Source organism: Plecotus auritus, assembly GCF_963455305.1.
Source record: "Plecotus auritus genome assembly, chromosome: 5".
NCBI classification, from domain to species: Eukaryota; Metazoa; Chordata; class Mammalia; order Chiroptera; family Vespertilionidae; genus Plecotus; species Plecotus auritus.
The window spans coordinates 186,290,754-186,311,414 of NC_137776.1; the positions used below are offsets into that span (position 1 = coordinate 186,290,754).

The 20,661-nt window shown below is 63.2% G+C and overlaps 1 protein-coding gene across 6 annotated transcripts in view; it reads right to left on the minus strand.

The window, feature by feature from the left end:
• The window catches only part of NACC2 (NACC family member 2), a 46,029-nt gene that overhangs the window by 4,642 nt on the left and 20,726 nt on the right, over window positions 1-20,661 (minus strand). For 3 of the 6 annotated variants that reach the window (XM_080670100.1, XM_080670099.1, XM_080670098.1), the window contains exons 2-5: window positions 18,658-19,612; window positions 3,066-3,230; window positions 1,895-2,000; window positions 1,434-1,531 (exon numbers count right to left, since the gene is read on the minus strand). In XM_080670100.1, the coding sequence (XP_080526226.1) occupies window positions 1,434-1,531; window positions 1,895-2,000; window positions 3,066-3,230; window positions 18,658-19,546 (1,258 nt within the window). In that variant the 5' untranslated portion in view covers window positions 19,547-19,612. Of the gene's footprint in view, window positions 1-1,433; window positions 1,532-1,894; window positions 2,001-3,065; window positions 3,231-18,657; window positions 19,613-19,708; window positions 19,734-20,013; window positions 20,609-20,661 lie in introns of those variants that run through there. The other 3 variants (XM_080670103.1, XM_080670101.1, XM_080670102.1) reach the window with 3 other exon arrangements.

Genomic DNA, 20,661 nt, shown 5'->3' on the forward strand with positions numbered 1-20,661 from the left:
GGGGCTGGCAGTACACTGGAGGGACGGGGACGGTGTGAGGGGCTGCCCTCACCGGAGGGACGGGGGACGGTGTGAGGGGCTGGCAGTACACTGGAGGGACGGGGACAGTGTGAGGGGCTGGCAGTACACTGGAGGGACGGGGGACGGTGTGAGGGGCTGCCCTCACCGGAGGGACGGGGACGGTGTGAGGGGCTGGCAGTACACTGGAGGGATGGGGGACAGTGTGAGGGGCTGGCAGTACACTGGAGGGACGGGGACGGTGTGAGGGGCTGCCCTCACCGGAGGGACGGGGGACAGTGTGAGGGGCTGGCAGTACACTGGAGGGATGGGGGACAGTGTGAGGGGCTGGCAGTACACTGGAGGGACGGGGACGGTGTGAGGGGCTGCCCTCACCGGAGGGACGGGGGACAGTGTGAGGGGCTGGCAGTACACTGGAGGGACGGGGACGGAGTGAGGGGCTGGCAGTACACTGGAGGGACGGGGACAGTGTGAGGGGCTGCCCTCACCGGAGGGACGGGGACAGTGTGAGGGGCTGCCCTCACCGGAGGGACGGGGGACAGTGTGAGAGGCTGCCCTCACCGGGGGGACGGGGACGGTGTGAGGGGCTGCCCTCACCGGGGGGACGGGGACGGTGTGAGGGGCTGCCCTCACCGGAGGGACGGGGGACAGTGTGAGGGGCTGGCAGTACAATGGAGGGACGGGGGACAGTGTGAGGGGCTGGCAGTACACTGGAGGGACGGGGGACAGTGTGAGGGGCTGGCAGTACACTGGAGGGATGGGGACGGTGTGAGGGGCTGGCAGTACACTGGAGGGACGGGGGACGGTGTGAGGGGCTGCCCTCACTGGAGGGACGGGGACGGCATGAGGGGCTGGCAGTACACTGGAGGGACGGGGGACGGCGTGAGGGGCTGGCAGTACACTGGAGGGACGGGGGACGGGGACGGGGGACGGCGTGAGGGGCTGCTGCTCTCGGACTCCACGCCGCCCGCCTCTGCCCAGTGGCCGCCGCACCCACACCCTACCGACTGCACAGGCCTCTTTTTGCTCTAAAACAACAGATGTTGTTTAAGCTGGAAACTGTGGCCACAGGAGGATGCACCCTGGCCGTGGCCCGCCCGGCACCGCTGGCTTCTCCCCAGAACGGCGGGGGGGGGGGGGGCACGGCAGCGTCTGCCACCACGGTGGCCGGCGTCACCCCACGCACCCAGGAGTGGGAGGCAGAGCCGCCGAGCAGATGGCAAAGACCCAAAATAACCTCCGTGTCAGTAAAGCGTGTGGTTCAAAATGGAAAATCAGATCCATTTCACGTGTTCAGTCGTCCACAGCTGGTGGCACCCCTCACACCTGGGGACCTGGCTCCTTCCTCCTCCCCCGACCCCAACCGACCCGGCGGCCCCCCCTCGGCCGCGTCCCCCGCAGGCCCCGGCCCTTACGTTTCACAGCGTTGAGGACCCGGCTGTCCAGCGGCTTGCGGCTGGGGTCGCTGGTGGACGAGCGGATGCCGGTGCCACAGCTGTTGGCCAGCGTGTTCCTGGAGGAGGGAGGGAGGGAGGGAGGGAGGAGGCAGTGAGGCCGGGACACAGCACGGCCTTCCGCCCGCACGCTGGGCGGCTCGGGACGCCTGGCATCCCCAGGGACTGCGCTCTCCCCCAGGGATGGGGTACAGTGGAGGGGGCAGCCCCAGCCCGTTGGGACGGGAGGAGGAAAGCCCTGGGAGAGGGCTGCTCTGATGCACCCCTGGGTGGAGGAGGTGGCTCCTCACTGTGGGAGGGTCCCCAGGCCTGGACCCCGGACCCTCCTCCACGTGCTGGGTGCTCGGGCGAGGTCAGGAAGGTGGGGCCTAGGAGAGAGGCTGGCGGCCCCCCAGGGGCGGAGCTCCGGGCGGAGGACCTACCTGTCAAAGAAGGTGGCGAGCAGCCTGCGCAGCAGCACCTTGTGCTTCACGCCCGCGCACAGGTGGCAGTTCATGAGCTGGCCCCGCGTGATGCAGACGCCCGAGCCTGCGCCAGACACACAGTGAGGCCGCCGCCCGGGCACAGCGGGGGGGGGGCAGGGGGGGCACGGGGGCCCCTGAGCTCTGTGAGCAGGACCTGCCCAGGCCTAGGCCCTGTCACCTGGGAGGCGGCCTCGGTGACTCCCTCGAGGCTGTCCCTGAGCTGCCCTCCCAGCCTAACTCCCTGGCTGGGCCCCGCCAGATGCAGACACCCAGGGGGCCGAGGGCAGAGGGCCCGGGAAGGGCTGCATGTCACCAGCGAGGGCGCCATGCCATCGGCATCGTCTCCCCCCCGCCCCCTCCCATAGCCCGACAGCCTAAGAGCAGATCCCGCTGAAAAGATAGACACCACCCGCCGGCCTGGCTCAGGGGGTGAGTGTCGACCTAGGAACCAGGAGGTTCCGGGTTCGATTCCGGTCAGGGCACAGGCCCGGGTTGTGGGCTCGATCCCCAGTGGGGGGCGTGCAGGAGGCAGCCGATCCATGATTCTCTCTCATCGTGGATGTTTCTCTCTCTCCCTCTCCCTTCCTCTCTGAAGTCAATTAAAAAAAGAAAAGAAAAGATAAATATTCTGACAGAGACATGGCCCTGATGGGCTTCTGATCCGCTCAGAACACCCGGCCCTCAGCACGCAGACACGGCCAGGGGCACCATGGGGGTCGGGGGGGCACCATGGGGGTCGGGGGGCACTCTGGGGGTCAGGGGGCACCCTGGGGGTTGGGGGGCACCATGGGGGTCAGGGGGCACCATGGGGGTCAGGGGGCACTCGGGCTCAGGGTCTGGGTGGGGGGATTCCAAACTGCATTCGACTTGGTTCAATCTTCGACCTAAATTGTGACAGAGTTGTGGCTGCCGCCCCCCCATCAGAAGCCAGCCCAGCCCAGGAGATGCGATTGAAATGCCAGATGAATGCCCCTGACTGACCCCCTAACGGCACATTCTCTAGAGGAAATCAGAGGAACAGAAGATGCTCTGTCTTTCCTCCTGACGGACGGCGATGAGGACATTGTTCATGGCTCTGAAGGAAAGATCATCAGCGGGCTCGGCACCCAGGGGCCAGGGGGCGCCTCACCTGCCACCAGCTCCAGCTTCTCGCCGGGGTCGCCCTCCGAGTAGAGCTTGGGGTGGCAGCGGTACCCGATCTGGCTGATGAGGCTGGCGGGCAGGGCCACCAGGTCACGGCGGATGAGGACACAGGAGCGGCTCTCCAGCGGCACCGGCTCGGGCTTCTCTGGCACTGTGGGCACAGAACCCGCGGTCAGGGGTTCCCAGGAGCAGCCTGGGCAGGGACAAAGGGCGGAAGCGCCTGCCCTGCCCACCCAGCCTGGCGGAGCCGCTGTGCCCAACTCTGCACCCTCCCTGCCCGCCCAGGCCTGGGGGTCCCCTGCCGTCTGCAGGGAGGACCAGAATGAACAAGTGGGCAGAGGAAGGCAGGAGAGGCATGCCCGCCCGCCCGCCCGGCCGTGTGTGCCCAGAATAAGTCGCCGAGGCCCTGGGGGCTCCGGGGAGCGTGGACCAGCAGAGGCTCAGGCAAGGCTGCACCATCCCTACCTGAGAGGCGGCTCCATCGTGTCTGCTAAGCACTTGCCAGCCATAATGACAGGCGGCAGCTGCGAATGTTCCTGACAAACCCCCCGGGGGAGGGAGTGGGGGTGCAGCTACAGTGGGGGGATGGTGGCCGGGTGGGGCTCAAGGAGGCAGGTCTGCAGGGCCCTTGCTGGGCACCCACTACGCCCACTGCTGCCCCAGGGCCAGGAGACGAGGGGGAGGGCCAGGCAGGGTGGTGCCAACGCAGAATACGGAGGGCCCAGCCCCACCAGGTCCGAAGCTGCCCCGAATCCCCACCAGGGGCCCCAGGCCACTGCTCCCCATGCCTTGGCTCCGACCCTTTGTAGGGAAGCACTGGCCAGTCTGTGACTTCAGTCCAGCTGCGGCCCAATTCCAGGAGGAGAGAGGGGATCCCCCGGCCCCCCAGTTAGCAGGCCTCCGCCCGCACAGATTAGGGCGGAGTCGGGGGGCATTCCCCAGGAGGCATGTGGGGGGGGCACAGCGGGTTGGGGGGGATCAGCCGAGAGCAATAGAGAATCTTCCAAACCCAGAACCCCCCAGCACTTGGGGCGCGGGAAAACCCCAAGGCATTTTACAACAATTCCTGCCCCGCCCCCCCCCGCCCGCCACCGTGGGGATGGTGCAGCAGACAGGCAGCCTGGCGCCCACGGCGTTTACAGAGCCCTGGGTCTGCCGCCCGTCCTGCGCTTTCTCTAAACAGCACGCCCGCCTGCCCTGCAGGCCCCCCCAGCCCAGCCCCCGAGAGCCAGAGACCTCAGATCCAGAACAGGCGAGTGCTCGCTATTCCTGCTGGGCCCGAGCCAGCGCCACCAGCTAAAAATACCCGCCCCCAGGGGCGCACCTGGAGAGGTGCCCCGCTTCCTTCCCGTCACACGGGGTTCTGCCCGGGGGGTGATGGGCGGCCGTGTCCCTGTGGCCTCTGGGTGGGTCACTCAGCCTGGTGGCGAGGGGGCAGCCCCTGGTGGGCGGGGGCATGGCCGCTGCAGAGACTCCGCCCAGGACACCGAGGTCCCCGAACAGGGACCCAGGGGCCTCCTGCCACCCCAGGACCGGCTCCTGAGCGGGGCTGCGGCCTTCACCACCCACGGCCCCACTTCAACCAGCACCCACAGGGCCTCCGGGTATGGGGTCTGAACAGTGGGCACAGGACAGGGGGCGGGGGCTCCGAACAGCGGGCACAGGACAGGGACGGGGCTCCGAACAGCGGGCACAGGACAGGGGCGGGGGCTCCGAACAGCGGGCACAGGACAGGGGCGGGGGCTCCGAACAGCGGGCACAGGACAGGGGAGGGGGCTCCGAACAGCGGGCACAGGACAGGGGCGGGGGCTCCGAACAGCGGGCACAGGACAGGGGGCGGGGGCTCCGAACAGCGGGCACAGGACAGGGGCGGGGGTTCCGAACAGCGGGCACAGGACAGGGGCGGGGGCTCCGAACAGCGGGCACAGGACAGGAGCGGGGGCTCTGAACAGCGGGCACAGGACAGGGGCGGGGGCTCCGAACAGCGGGCATAGGACAGGGGCGGGGGCTCCGAACAGCGGGCACAGGACAGGGGCGGGGGCTCCGAACAGCGGGCATAGGACAGGGGGCGGGGGCTCCGAACAGCGGGCACAGGACAGGGGCGGGGGCTCCGAACAGCGGGCACAGGACAGGAGCGGGGGCTCCGAACAGCGGGCACCGGACACGGGCGGGGGCACCTGAGAGGAATGAGCTGTCGTCGGAGGAGAGTGTGGCTCTCACGGTGGGAGGGGTCCCGGTGGGAACAGCCGCCCCCTCACGAGTGGGGGGCAGTCACACGGCCAAAGAAAACGCCGGTGTGGTCATGGGGCACGTGGGTGGCCCTCCAGGGCTGCAGGGGGTCCAGAAGGGTCCCCGTGTGCCTTGGGTCCTGCTGCTCCGGCCTCGGTGACCCTGTGACCTGCTGCGTCCGGCCAGTGAGAAAGACAGGAGGACAGTGCTGTGCGGATCCCGCTCAGCCCAGGCCCCGGAGGACTCAGATCCACAGACACAGGAAGTCGTTGGGGGGGAGGGGGAAGGCGGTAGGGGGAGTGTTCAATGGGCAGAGTTTGTTTGGGACGACGAGAAGGTCCTGGAGATGGTGGTGGCCGCCGCCCAACAGCTTGAGTGCACCCAACGCCGCCGAGCCGTGTGCTCAGAGAGGATCAGGATGCCCGGCCGGCCTGGCTCCGAGGCTGAGCACTGAACTACGAACCAGGAGGTCACAGGTCGATTCCCGGTCAGGGCACAAGCCCGGGTCTTCAGGCTCCGCCCCCAGTGTGGGGCGTGCAGGGGCAGCCAATCTATGAGCTCATCACTGATGTTTCTCTCTCCCCCTCTCTCTCCCTCTCAAATCAATAAAAACCTACTTTTAAAATACGAGCAGGATGCCTGGCCGGGTGGCTCCGCTGGTTAGAGCGTCGTCCCGAATGTCAAAAGGTTGTGGGTTCAGTTCCCAGTCAGGGCACACACCCAGGTTGCAGGTTTGACCTCTGGTCGGGGTGAGTGCAGGAGGCAATGGATGTTTCTCTCTCACATCAATGTTTCTCTCTCTCTCCCCTAAAAAAAAAATCAGTAAAAACATATTCTCGGGTAAGGATGAAAGAAAAGGGTAAAATGGTCACCGTGATGTGTATTTTACCACAAGAAAGAAAAGAACATTCCTAGTCTCTGGGGAACCACTGGTGAGACCTCGGGGCAGCCCCCCTTTGGGGGCCCCACCCCAGGGAGGGGAGCGGGCAGGGACAGGGGAGGGGTGCCCGCTCCACAGAGTAGATGCCTCTTGTTGAAATGGCAGAAGCAGGAAGACAACCCCCTGGTCCTTCGTTACTTAGAAAAATACAACGGGAAACGGACGGAGAAGACGGTGCTGACTCACGCCAAATGGAGGCAGCTCGTGGCCCAGAAACAGGGCCGTGTACGCGAACACGCGCGGCGGATCTGTGACAGAGGCGCACACACACTCCACGGAGGGGCGCGCCTGATCACCAGGCAACATACTCAGAGACACCCCGGTCTCAGCCTCACACCCCACACGGCGACAACAGAAAGGGATCGCAGACCTAAACCTCAGACACAAAGTGAGGGAACGTTTCGAAGAAAACAGGAGACAGTCTTTGAGATCTTGGGTTCAGCTAGGAGCGTGGGCGTGGCTAAAAGCACACCCCAAACAACAATTAACTGGTACACGGGGTCGATGCCAACCAACAACTCCCGTCTGGGACGGATGGGAACCCCCTGGGTGTGGGCCGGAGGAAGGAAGAAAGAAAACGAAGGTGGGGACAGAACCCGAACACCTGAGTACTAACACCCGCTACCCGGCCCCCCCCCCCCCGCCCCCCGAGGTGAGACAGCCGGGCCACGGCGGGCGCCCAGGGCCCCCTGCTTGGGAGGTCCAGGCACAGCTGCTGGGGACGAGGCAGGGCAGCAGCCATCAGCCCCCCGTGCGTGCTGCAGAATCGGCGTGCCGCCGGGAGGTGGACAGCCCCCCCCCCCCCCCGAACATGGAGCTAAAGGACCTCGAAACCCAAGGAAAGAGCACATTGACCTCAAAGAACGAAGCGAAGTGAGCGAGAACATGTGGGCGTATATGCAAGAGGGAAAGACAAGCCAGAGGCTGGTCTCGGAGGCCTGGGATGGTGGGAGTCCCTAGCAAGTCTCCATGAAGAAAGGGGGCGGGGGAGACGCAAACCCCACCGTATGGCACCACCGAGTCTGCGCCCAGGTCAGCGCGTTCACCGTAAAGGCCACGGGCAGGCCGGCAGGCGCTTCGGCCACGCCGGCTTCTGCTGCACACACATCCTGGTTTGCTTTTATTTTTTTTAAAAAAAATATTTTTTTATTGATGTCAGAGAGGAAGGGAGAGAGAGAGAGAGAGAGAGAGAGAGAAACATCCATGAAGAGAGAGAGAATCATGGATCGGCTGCCTCCTGCACGCCCCCACTGGGGATCAAGCCCACAACCCGGGCCTGTGCCCTGGCCAGGAATCGAACCCTGAGCCCCGGGTTCCTAGGTCGACGCTCAGCCACTGAGCCACGCCGGCCGGGCTGAACTCGTGATTACGAAACGTGCAAATGCTCAGCTCTGAACACTAAACAGGGCACCCCAGCAGCCGGAGCAAACCTCGCACGGAATCCTGACGCCAAGCACCGCCCCCTGAGCTGGGGACAGGAGGTCTGCGCCGTGACTATTTTGTGGAATTCATAACACACTTTAGAATAGAAACCTCTATATTAACACAAAGTATGTAACAGAGATAAAGGAATAACATAAAAGAAGTAGGGGGCCCTGGCCGGTGTGGCTCAGTGGATAGAGCGTCGGCCTGTAGACCAAAGGGTCCCGGGTTCGATTCTGCTCAAAGGCACCTGCCTCGGCTGCAGGCTCCTCCCAGGCCTGGGCCGTGGTCGGGGCACGTGTGGGAGGCAACCCATGGATGTGTCTCTCTCCCATGGATGTTTCTGTCTGTCTTTCCCTCTCTCTTCCACGCTCTCTAACAATCAATGGAAAAATACCGCTTGGGTGAGGATGAACAAAAAAAAATGTTTTTGAAAAAGAAATGGGGGGGCAGAGGGACGCGCTGCTCCGCAGACGGCCAGCTGATAAACGCCGAAGGGGTGGTCGATGCCACTGACGGCGGTGCAGGCTGGGAGGCTCAGCTCCTGTCGCAGAGGGACAGCAGTAACTCTACCCGGCAGAGGTCACCGCATGGAACGATCAAAGGCAGCATCGCCCACATGGAGCCAGGCGGGTATCGGGTGCCTCCCCACTCGACACGCGGAGACAGACACGGTGCAGGGTCCCGGACGAAAGGCGCAGCCTGCGTCCAATCACGCGACGGAGCTGGGCAGGCCCTGTCCCTCGCACAGAGGGACGCTCTCCAGAAGAACTGCACCGCGCTGGCAGGGAGGACCGTGTCGCGCAGGACGGGGGATGGGAAATGATCCCAGAATAAAGCGACCAAAGACGACAGATAACCGGAGTGCAATGTCCGATTCCGAAGTCAGTGCTGGGTCCGAAGCGCACACTGCCATGGGGCGACAGTGAGACAACCGGGGGGTTTAAACCCGGGCTGTGCGTCACGCAGCAACACCGCTGAGACAGAACGTCCTGGGTGTGTTATTTAAATGTGTTTTTATTGATTTTAGAGAGAGTGGAAGGGCGAGGCGGGGGGGAGGAGAGAGAGAGAGAGAGAGAGAGAGAGAAACATCGATCAGCTGAGGAGGAAAGCTGGTCAGAAACAGATGGAGACATGACAAAGAGAATTTTAAAAAAATGTAAAAATGGGCCCTGACCGGTTTGGCTCAGTGGATAGAGCGTTGGCCTGCGGACTGAAGGGTCCCGGGTTCGATTCTGGTCAAGGGCATGTACCTTGGTTGCGGGCACATCCCCAGTAGGAGGTGTGCAGGAGGCTGATCGATGTTCCTCTCTCATCGATGTTTCTAACTCTCTATCCCTCTCCCTTCCTCTCTGTAAAAAATCAGTAAAATATATTTAAAAAAATGTAAAAAATGAGAACTCAAGGGGAGAAATAAGAAGAATAGATAAAAACAAAACGTAATTGCAAAAAAGGCTGGTGCACAAGGAAAGAGTCACGGAACTGTTCCCTCCAAAGCCGGGACAGGAACAAGGCTGCGCGTGAGGAAGTGCCGGCCTCGGTGGCCCGGGAACAAGGCCAGGGCGCAAACACCGCGTCGAAGGCTAAGCACACCCTGAGCGGAGGGCACACGAGGGAAACGACACAGTCACGTCACCACCGGGGTAGCAGCAGCTGGAGAAGAAGGACACACCCAGGGGAACAGAGACGGGGGACGCCAAGGCCTCCGAGAGACGCATGCCGCCAGGGGACACGAGAAAAGAACGGTCGCCCCAGAATTCCATTTCCAGCAAAGACAGCCTTCAAAAGAGAGGGCGGCGGACGGCGTGATGCAGATGAACCCGTTTTATGTTAATGTCACGCTTCAATCAGGCAGGTTATTTTAAAAGGCGGTATCGTGACGTTTCAACGCTTTTTCCAGAATTCACCACGCGTCCATCACTAGGATGGTTAGACACATGAAATTCTCTGAGCAGAAGGAGAGTGACACCAGATGGAAACGCCAATCTACACAAAATATGTGGAACAGAGTGCGCATGTGGGCAAACAGAGAAGGCTTTTTTAAATGTTTTTAAATGTCTTCAAAGGAAACGGGACGTCCACGTAAACACAACGGAACCTTGCCAGCCGGTGTAGCTCAGTGGTTGAGTGTTGACCTCTGAACCAGGAGGTCACCAGTTCATTCCCAGTCAGGGCACATGCCTGGGTTTCAGGCTCAGTCCCCGGTGAGCGGCGTGCAGGAGGCAGCCGATCCATAGTCTCTCTCACCCATGTTTCTCTCTCTCTCCCCCTTTCCCTTCCTCCCTAAAAAAGAAAAAAATTTCAATTAAAAAAATAGAACCTTGGCCCATACTTCACACCTTATACAAAAATTAACTCAAAATGAATCATAGATTAAATGTAACCGAAGCCATAAAATATCTAGACGCGAACACAGGGAAAAAATTCCACAATCTTATTTAAAGACCTAAAGTCAACACCGACGCACGATTTACAAGGTAAACAACTGATCATTTAACTTCATCAGAATAAAAAAATATAAAAAACCTATAGCCGAAACCGGTTTGGCTCAGTGGACAGAGCGTCGGCCTGCGGACTGAAGTGTCCCAGGTTCGATTCCGGTCAAGGGCATGTACCTTGGTTGCGGGCACATCCCCAGTAGGGAGTGTTCAGGAGGCAGCTGATTGATGTTTCTAACTCTCTATCCCTCTCCCTTCCTCTCTGTAAAATATTAATAAAATATATATATATATAAAAAAACACCTATAAAAGACACTATTAAGAGAACAGAAAGACAACCACAGTCTGGAAGGAAATGTACAAGTCACATATCCAACCTAGAACTTTGGTCTGTAATATGTAAAGAGCGCACCATACTCAACAACACTCAGGACTTAACCCGACAGGAAAGGGAAAGACTCGCCGAGGCAGGCCCTGGGCCAGAAAAGGGAGACAGCAGGCGTGGAAGATGCTCATCGCCAGACGAGACGGAAGGACAGAAGCACCACCAGCCGCCACCCCACCAACGGCTTGAGGACGACAAGACAGATCCAAGTGTCGGCGAGAGCGCGGGCACCGGCACGCTCAGGCTGGCGGGTTCGTACACAGCGAAGCACACGCTCCCCGAGGACCCGCCATCTCCCTCCTCGGCCACTTCAGGCAGGAAAAGGAACACGGACTCGTGTGCAACCCCGGGGCACAGGTGCCCGCAGCAGGTTTATTCGTAACGACGGAAAGCTAAGCCCGTGGTCGGCAAACCGCGGCTCACCAGCCACCTGCGGCTCTGGCCCCTGGAGTGTGGCTCTTCCACAAAACACCACGGCCTGGGCGAGTCTATGTTGAAGAAGTAGCGTTAGAAGAAGTTTAAGTTAAAAAAATGTGGCTCTCCAAAGAAATGTCCATCGTCGTCCTGTGGACATTTGGCTCTGTGGCCGACCGCTGGGCTAAGCCACCTAAATGCCCTTTAACGGGCGAATAAACCAACGGCGGTTCGGCCAAACCACGGAACGCGACTCGGCCGTCAAGAGGAATAAACTACGAATTCACACAACAACCCGAATGGGTCCCAGCCGCTTTCTGTTTGACGCCGTTTCCGTGACAGAAAGCAGATCCGTGGCGGCCGGGCGTTAGCTGGAGGCGGATGGAGAGACAGCGGCACTGCTGTGTGTCTTGAGTGAGGAGGCGGTCACGTGACGAGGGGCGGGTTTAGACCCAGAGGCCTGTCTGTGTTTAAGTGTTAAAAGGGACTGAAATGGTAAAAAGACAGCGGGCAGTTTCAAGGGAAAGCAGTAACACGATAAGGCGCGGAGCACGTGGGGAAGCAAAGTGCACGACAGCTGCCCCAGGGCCAGAGGCGGGCGGGGACACCTGGCAGGGCTACGGTTTTGTTGTTGATTCTGGGAAGTTGGTGTGTTTTTCAAGATTTTTTTTTTTTAATCGATGGTTAGAGAATAGGGAGGGGGAGAGAGAGAAACGCTGATGGGAAAGGGAAACGTCGACCAGCCGCCTCGATCGGTTGCAGGCTGTGACGGGGCAGAGGAAGCACCAGGGGTGAGCTGGGGAGGCCGGCGAACACCCAGCACCGCTGGCGCGTGAAAGGGTGCAGCCCCGAAGCCCACCGGGCGCCGGAGGAACGCGAGGAGGACGCCAGCCCAACACGTGCTGCCAAGGAGAAACCAAGGGCCCACGAGAAGCCAGCAGCCACGTCGCAGACGGGAGCCCGAGTCCATCGGAAACTGCCAGCGGCACCCGGCCGACGGGCTCGGGGAAACCCCGCCACGCGTGGGCAAGGGCACGGGCAACTGGCAGGCTCGCGCGTGGCCGGCCGAGCACAACACGAACCTTCCGTGGGAAACGCGAGCTGGGTCACGGGAGGTTAAAGGACAGAGATGGAGACGCCCAGGCCACGAGGCAGTATCAGGGGTCCTCAAACTACGGCCCGCGGGCCACATGCGGCCCGCTGAGGACATTGATCCGGCCCGCCGGGTGCCGCTGCCTGTCCTGCTTGGCAGCCGACGCGTCCCGGGCCCGCAGTGCGCATAGGAATTTGTTCATAGTTTTTTTTTAAACTATAGTCCAGCCCTCCAACGGTCTGAGGGACAGTGAACTGGCCCCCTGTTTAAAAAGTTTGAGGACCCCTGCCACGGGAGCTGGACTGGCTGCATTAACACCGAACAGACCGGAAATGGGTCAATTCCACGGAAGACACACAGCCCCGTGGCGGGAGCGAGATGAGAGAGAAGGCCATGGTCTGCATCTACCGGTAAACAGCGTGTCCGTAAAAACCTCCCACAACTGTCCGGCTGCTGTGCCTTCACGGTTGAGCGCTGACCCATGAACCAGGAGGTCACCGGTTCGGTTCCCGGTCAGGGCACGTGGCAGACATACAGGAGGCAGCCGATCAACAGTTCTCTCTCATGGATGTTTCTATCTCGTTATCCCTCTCCCTTACTCTCTCTAAAATCAATAAAAATACATATTTAAAAATTTATTTTAGCCAAAACCGGTTTGGCTCAGTGGATAGAGCGTCGGCCTGCGGACTGAAGGGTCCCAGGTTCAATTCCGGTCAAGGGCACATACCTTGGTTGCGGGCACATCCCCAGTAGGAGGTGTGCAGGAGGCAGCTGATCGATGTTTCTCTCTCATCGATGTTTCTAACTCTCTATCCCTCTTCCTTCCTCTCTGTAAAAAATCAATAAAATATATTTTAAAAAATTTATTTCAAACTTCCCACAATTGTCCTGGCCCGTGTGGCTCGGTAGTCAGTTGGATTCCCAGTCAGGGCACATGCCCGGGTTATGGGCTCCATCCCCAGTAGGGTGCGGGCAGGAGGCAGTTGATCAATGTTTCCCTTTCACAGCAATGTTTCTCTCTCTCTCCCTCTCCCTTATTCTCTAAAAACCAATTTTTTAAAAAAATCTTTAAAAACAAACGAACAAGCAAACAAACAAAAACTTCCCAAAATGAACAACAACAAAACCGTAGCCCTCAGAGGCCTCACTGATGAACCAGTTCCACCACGCACGTGAGAAAGAAAGAACGTCGAACCCACACCAAGTGCTTCAGAAACGAAGCAGAAGGGGACCACGGTGAGCCACGTTCCGGTACCAAAACCAGACCAGGACCACGTAAGAGAACCGCAGATAATTACCCTTCCCGAGACAGATGCAAAATCCCTCAAGAAACGGTTAACACGCTGAATCCAGCAGTGTACACACACACACACACACACACACACACACACACACGAAGACAACGCTGTGAGGATAGTGACCCAGCGGGGTTTGCCCAGGAATGCAAGGATGGTTCAACCGTGGGAAACTGGCTGATGCAATACACCCCCTCAGCACAGTTACGGCGGAAACCCACGCCATCATTTCCACAGATGAACAGAAGACACCTGACAAAATGCAAACCTCGTTCGTGATTAAATGGAAAAGAGAACCGGGAGCTGTTGGCAGCCGGGAGTTAAAACACGCACCTCTCGTGCGGCCCAGCACTGTCACCTGCACACATGGCCCCAGCAGCCCCACGCCGGGAGGGACACGTGAGGGTGGTGACAATAGTCCCCGCTGGAAGCTACCCACATGTCTGCCACCGGGGGCACATTCCCAGCACGGGGGAGACTGAGTAGCCAAGAGCAGCGAGGACCCACACTTAGACCCACACGACGAATCTCAAGATGCAGTAAAACATGAGACCGGCTGCACAGTCTCCCTCACAGACTCCAGCAGAGGCGAACCTGCGTGGCAGAGAGTGGGGGGGGGGAAAGGCGGGGGGGGACCCGGGAAACTTTCGGGGGGAGTCAAGCGTTCTGTGTCTTGACTGACTGGGATGCCGGGTGGATTACAGCTCCTGACAGCGTCACCGGCACCCTTGAAATGGGCACATTTTACTGCATATAAACACGTTCATAAACAAAAGGGAGAGAAAAGACAGGACTGACCCACGCGGCTCTGAGTCGGAGACGCACTCCGCTGATGAGAGAAGCCAGACTTCGCTTACGGGACGTTCTAGAACAGCCGGAGGACCCCGCGTGAGGGAGAGCAGGCCGGCTGCCGGGTGGGGTGGGAGGGGGAGGGTGTCTTGGGGCCACAGAAACACCCTCCCTCTGATGTGCCAACGGGGCCTCTCCCCAAGGCTCACACTGTTCTCTGTTCACTGATTGCACTGACGTGTGTAAGTCACACCTCAGCTAATGGGTTTAAGGCAGCCGTGGGCAAACTACGGCCCACGGGCCGGATCCGGCCCGTTCGGCTGTTCCATCCGGCCCGCGGAGCCGAAAGAGCGGAGGGTTCTCTTGCTCTCCCCTCTGCTCCTTTACTTTGAATTTATATTAGTTCACACAAACACTCCATCCATGCTTTTGTTCCGGCCCTCCGGTCCAGTTTAAGAACCCATTGTGGCCCTCAAGTCAAAAAGTTTGCCCACCCCTGGTTTAAGGACTCGCAGGGCGTCCAGGGGTCTGAGGGTTAAAGTGCTGCCGCTCAGAAGCTGTGAGGCCCCTGCGTCCCGGCAGCAGAGGCAGAGGCCCAGGCACCCGGAGGCCGCCCCTGGAGGCTCTCAGGGACAAGCCCTCCCCCCCCCCCGCGCCCATGGCACCTAGGGTGCCCGCGCCCTCAGGGCAACCTCCTGGGCGCTTGGTGGGATGGACACAACGGGACCGGCACCTCCTTCACCCAGAGGCGCTGCCAGCGTGTTATGTCAAAAGGAAAGTTACATCCCCACCAGAGGCCCAAGGCCAGGCCAGGGACACGCACACGCCTGCCCTCCGGGCCCCCGAGATGGCTGGGCTCCCCCAGGCAGGAGGCCGTGTGGGGTGGTGGGAGGGGATGATTCAAGAACAAATCCGCCTTCTACGCCCTCCTTTGTGGGAGAGCCCCTGAGTCCCCAGCCGTGGGCAGAGCAGGCAGGAGGCCCCGCTGCAGGGACCACACAGCTGTGGGCCCCTCTCCCCGACGCCCACCAACCTTGGCTGCATGTGTAAGGTCAGAGGGCGGCAGCCTGGCCTTGTAGGTTGCACAGAGTGGGGCCGGGCCCGGGCAGGGCTCCCCCACCTGCTGCCTCCTGCTGCCCACACGGGAGCATGGGGAGGGCCAGGAACAGCCGTGCCCGGGTGTGTGCCGTGTCCGGCTGGGACAGCAGGGCCCGGGCTCATGGGCCCCGAGGTTCCGGCACCACCGAGGCTCACAGGCCCGGTCCGGGAGCTGGACCTGAGTGGCTTCGCAGGGGCCGGTGGGAAGACCCGGGGGGCGGAGACCACAGGGGGCCCCCCCGGTCACGGCCAGCAGGAGCACCCTGGCGCCCGCACAGCCCGCGGGGGGTCCCCGGCGAAGGATTAGGCGGCAGCCGTGGTTTCTAAAGAGGGAGGCGGGCCTGTTCTCAGACCTCCTGGGGGAACATCTGCCTCCGGTTCCAACATCTGCGGGGGCAGAGCGGGCGGGGCCAGAGCTGGGCGGGGCCAGAGCTGGGCGGGGCCAGAGCTGGGCGGGGGCAGAGCTGGGCGGGGCCGCCTGCAGTCTAGGCGCCGTGGGAACGCTGGGCCAAGGCAGGTGGTCGGACACGGGAGGGGGCCCTCTGCACAGGGTGGTGCCACACCCCCCCCAGGTCCCTGTTGGTTCCCCTCCCCACCTACATCTCCCCCCCGGGGGCCAGGGGGCAGCTGGCCCTGCCTCGCTGCCACCCAACCATGACCCAATGCTCATTCCGGTCCTGTTTGCTGCCTGTCTCCCCAGTGTGAGGGCAGGGGCACCCATCTCAGTCACCACTGCTCGCAGCCTGTGAGCACAGACCTGCCCAGGGAGCTGGGAGCCCACAGGGCAGACCCCTTCCCCGCACCAGGGTGCCCCCGACCTGAAACCAACACTGACCCCAGGCCCCACGGCCTGGACCTGCAGGCACCCACCGCTCTCAAGCCCCAGGGCTGGATGGAGCAGGGCTGACCTAAGCCCCACGGGGGCCGGCCCCCAGCTACGCCTTGCAGGGAGTCCCACTCAGCCCCTCAGCACCCCCAGTCAGGGTCCGTCCTTCGAAGGGGCCTGGCACATGGCGTCACTGGCGTCACCGGGCACCGGGCATGCTGGGAGACACGGACGGAACACGCCGGGGCTGCGGCTCCAACACGAGGGGCTGGCCGCACGGGCACTGCCGCCTGTTCCCCGGGGGGGCGGGAGGGGGGAGGGTGCCGGGGGGGTCACCATGTCCCCGCTTCCTGTGGCGGGTGCTGCTCACAGACCCCCATCCCTCCCATCGGCACGGGGAAACTGAGCCAGAAGGAGAAGGGAGTCCCAGTGTCCTGAAAACATTCCAGGTTCGGCCAGCCTAAAGCGAGCCCAGCCAACCCTCAGGGGGCCCCCGGCTGGGACCCCACGCTGCTCAGCGGGTGCTGCTAAGAGGGTGTCCCCGGACCTGGCCAAGCCAAGGCACCAAAGGAGCTGGGGTAGGGGGCCAGCACCCCAGAGGCAGCCGCTCACCCGCTCACCCCCACGGCCCCCTCCCCCACTACCTTCTTCCCAGCGTGCCTAGCGCCCAATGATGCCAGCGACGTCACTGCCAATAACCTAGATTTTAACCAAGAAATCACACCCCCTCCCTGCCCCACTTATGGCTCATGGAGTAGAAGGCCAGGCTGGAGCATCTCGGGCCAGCGTCAGGCAGCACTGGTCCACCCTGCCCCTCGGGTCCCCCAGCTTCCCAACCCCCGTCCTGCCGCCAACACCCAGAGAGGGGGGGGCAGGGGGCGGGGGGCTGCGGGCTCCCTCCTGCCCCCACACATGGGCGAGCCTCTGCAGGCGCACAGCTTGGGGTGGGCCCAGGCCCTGGCCTCCTGGGACCGGCACCCTTGTCTGAGTCCTGGGTGGGGGCTGGGAGAGGCTCAGGCACCTCAGGGCCATGAGACGGCTCGGCCTCCCCACCCACCCTGGCCGCTCCATGGCCACTTCCGTTGGCTCCTTAGGAACCCCGTGGACACGGGCGGCCGCCCCGACCAGGCTCATCCCGAAGGGCAGGTGGCCAGCGGCCGGCAATCCCGGCCCGGCGTTTCTCCTTCTCCCCGACACGCCACATGGCTGCAGGGGTGCTGGGAGGGCGGTCCCCAGATGTGCACCATCACGGGCCCTCAGCGGCCGTCCCAGCCCTGGCCCTCGACAGATCCTGCCCTGACCCCCTCCCCCCCCCGCTCCCCCCGGGCCCCACTCAGCTGCAGCATGAGAACAGGGGAACTCAGGGGCGCGGGGTCTGCCCTGGGCCATGGGGCCTGCCTCCCAGGGAGGGGAAGCCATGGCGGCTGCCCAGTCGGGCTCTACGTGGCCCTTTCCGGCCTCCCCGGTGGCTGTCCGCACACACAGGCAGGTGCCTGGTGGTCCCTGCAAGGCCTCAGGCCCGTGTGGCCTCAGGAAGGCCAGGCCACTGCCTGCAGGTTTCCTGGTCAGTACCCAGGGGACTCGCGCAAACACGAGCACACGCGTTTAAGGAAAGCAAAGACACCTCGAGAAAAACTGTCCCCCCCACCCCGCCCGCGCCTGTGGGAGGGACCCAGCTGGCCAGCCCGGAGGCCGAGACCTGGCCATCCAGTTCTCGATGGCTCCTGGGGACCGGCCGCCTAAGGACCCAGCTCCCGCTGCCCTGCCCCCGGGACGGACGGAGGAGCCCCTCCGGGCACGAGGACACAGGGGAGGAGGGTGGGGAGGAGAGTCCCCACTGCCCTCGGGCCCAGTGCTGGGCGCTGCTTCCCGCTGGCGCCTGTGTCCGGATCCAGTGCTCTGGACACGGGCCCGCATGCAAACCAGGGCAGGCAGCGGGCCCAGGCACACCGCCAGATTTCGGGGAACACAGGAGACAGGGGGACACCCGATCTGGGGCCCCAACAACGGGACCCTCTCCCCGACAAACCCTGAGCCCTCTCCAGGGACCGTGACGCAGTCTGCAGCGCAGGCGTCTAAATGAGGGCATCTCGGGTTTGTAGGTCCCCAGTGGGGCAGCCCCCCTTCAGCTGGGCCCTGGGAGGTGGTGGCCGACGGGATGGGTACAGGGGAAGCTCTGCCTTTACTGAGGAGCAGACAGGGACTCTGAGGCCTGTAGCAGGTGAGTGACTGGCTTGGGTCACACACAGTGCCTCGTGAGCCCTCCGGCAGGTCCCTGGTCCACTGGGGCCCTCAGTCTCTTCATCTGTCCGATGGGAGGCAGGGCCTTCTGCAGGCTTCACTAGCTGCCAGCGGGCTCTGCTCAGCTCAGCGCCTTCCTGGGGCCCCTCATCTCATCGAGGACCAAGTTTAAAGCCCTCAGAGGAGGCCCAGGCCCGGGACCTGGCCCGCTCAGGTCTCGACTCCTGCTGGCTCTGCTGTCGGGGTTTTAGGGCGCCCCCTGCCCCCCCCACGCACACACCTCCAGCACCGTGGCCTCCAGCTGTCCCCGACCACCTGCCTGACACCCAGCAGGGGTCAGGTTTGCTTGCTCCCGTGTGGGGCCTGGAGCTGGGCCACGCCGGCGGGGGGCGGGCGCGGTGCGTTACCTGCGTAGCTGCCGGTGGCCTTGATGTACATCTGGCCGTACTGCTCCTCCACCATCGTGTCATAGGCCTCGTCATCCTCCTCGTCCTCCTCGTTGTGGTAGGAGGTGGGGCTGTCGGTGGTGGGCAGGCTGCTGGCGCCCGGGCTGGTCCGCTCCCCCTGGGGGTAGGGCACCTGCTGGATGCCGGGGATGAGGGTGGCCAGGCTGGGCACCCCGTAGTAGGAGACGCGGGGCAGCTTGAGAGGGGCCGGGCCGGCCGCCCCCGCCGCGGTGCCTGCCGCGCCTGCCGCGCCATCCCGGGGCCCGGACTCCAGCGGGCGCTTGGCCGCCAGGCCCGGGCCGGCGGCCGGAGGCAGCTCCGTGGCTTCGTGCTTCACGCGGGTCAGCAGTGGGATGGGCACAGAGGGGGACACGACGTAGGGGGGCCCGGGGGCGGCCGGCGGCAGCTGGTGGCAGGGGCTCTGGGGCTCGGAGCTGGCGTCCTCCATGGCGGCGGTCTGCGAGTCGCAGTGGGGCGAGCTCACCTTGAACAGCAGGTCGGTGCCGCGCTCCACGATGTGCTGGATCTGCAGGAAGCCGGCCGTGTACATGACCACGAGCTGCTCGCTGGCCGCCATGGTCAGCCGGCCCGTGTAGCAGAAGGACAGGATCTGCTGGAAGCAGGCGGGCGGCACCGAGCCCGGCAGCTCGAAGGCGCTCTTGCTGTTGCCGCTGAACAGGTCGCGGAAGTAGAGGCTGCTGGCGGCCAGCACGGCCCGGTGGGCCTTGAAGGCCTGGCCCTTGACCACGATGGACACATCGCAGTAGAGGCCCAGCAGGCGCTGCTCGTTCAGGCAGCCCAGCACCGTGTTCCCAAAGTTGGGGATCTCAATGTGCAGCATCTGAGACATGGCGGGCAACGGGCGAGCTGGGGGTGCCTCCGACTCTCAGCGTGGGAGCGGCCCGAGCGGGCACATCTGTGGGAGAGAGGCGGGGGCACCGGGTCAGCTTCCTGGATGCTCAGGCCCCCCCACCGCCGGCAGGGCCCACCCACCCAGCTCCCCGAAACACACCCTGCCCGTGGCTCCCAGACGCCCTGCAGCCAGAACGGTCCGGAGGTCGTGGGGGGACCTGCTCACAGGGGACCCTGGCTGGGCCCACGCTCAGAGCTGCACAGAGGCTAGAAGCCCAGAGCCCGCTCCGGCCCCAGGGGAGAGAGCGAGCCCTTGGGAGACACCCCTCAGAGCAGAAGACAGAGCGAGGCCTGCACCTCGCAGCAGGGCCATCAGCCCAGGCGGGGCGGGAGGGGCCAGGGCAGGCGCCGCTCACACAACTCTTTCCCAGGAAAAAGTTAGCAGCAAAGCAGCCCCTCACCCACCTTTCCCAGGGAGGGGCCGGAACCCAGAGCAAGGGGTGCAGCCCCCCCGCCTCCGGCACCCCCCTCCCAGGCTCTGGGTTCCTGGTTTGTTTTCCTCAGAGCAGCAGCGCAGGGGACGGCTGGGGGCGCCCGGGAAGTGAGGGGAGCGGGGAGAACTCCGGGGCTGGGCTCCGCCAGCTCTGCCCCTCCTCATCGAGCAGAGGAGACTCCAGGGCCAGAGGGGCTCCGTCCAGAGCTGCCGGGTCAGGAGCCCGGCTCGGCTGCTGACCCACGGGGAGCCTGTCCCAGCCCCACCTGCACCGCCCCGGCCCCTGCTCCTAACCCGGCCAATCCTCACTGGCTCGTGTCCCCAGCCCAGGTGACTGCAGGGTCATGGGGGACTGGAGGCAGGGACCGGCCGGCTGGGATGCCGCTGGGCGCCCCGGGGCTGGGCCGGGCTCCGGCAGCGGATCCCGTGGGGATTCTGAGGGGGTAGGGGCGGACGGGCCGCAGAGGGCGCCGACTCAACTCCGTGCTGGGGAGCCACACAAAGGGCTGCTCTGTCCGGGGAGGAAAGTGCCGGCAGCCGCAGAGGCTGGGCGACCCGCGGAGGGGGCAGAGCGAGGGCGGGGCGCCCCGACCCTGACGGAGTTGGGCAGGTGGGCAGCC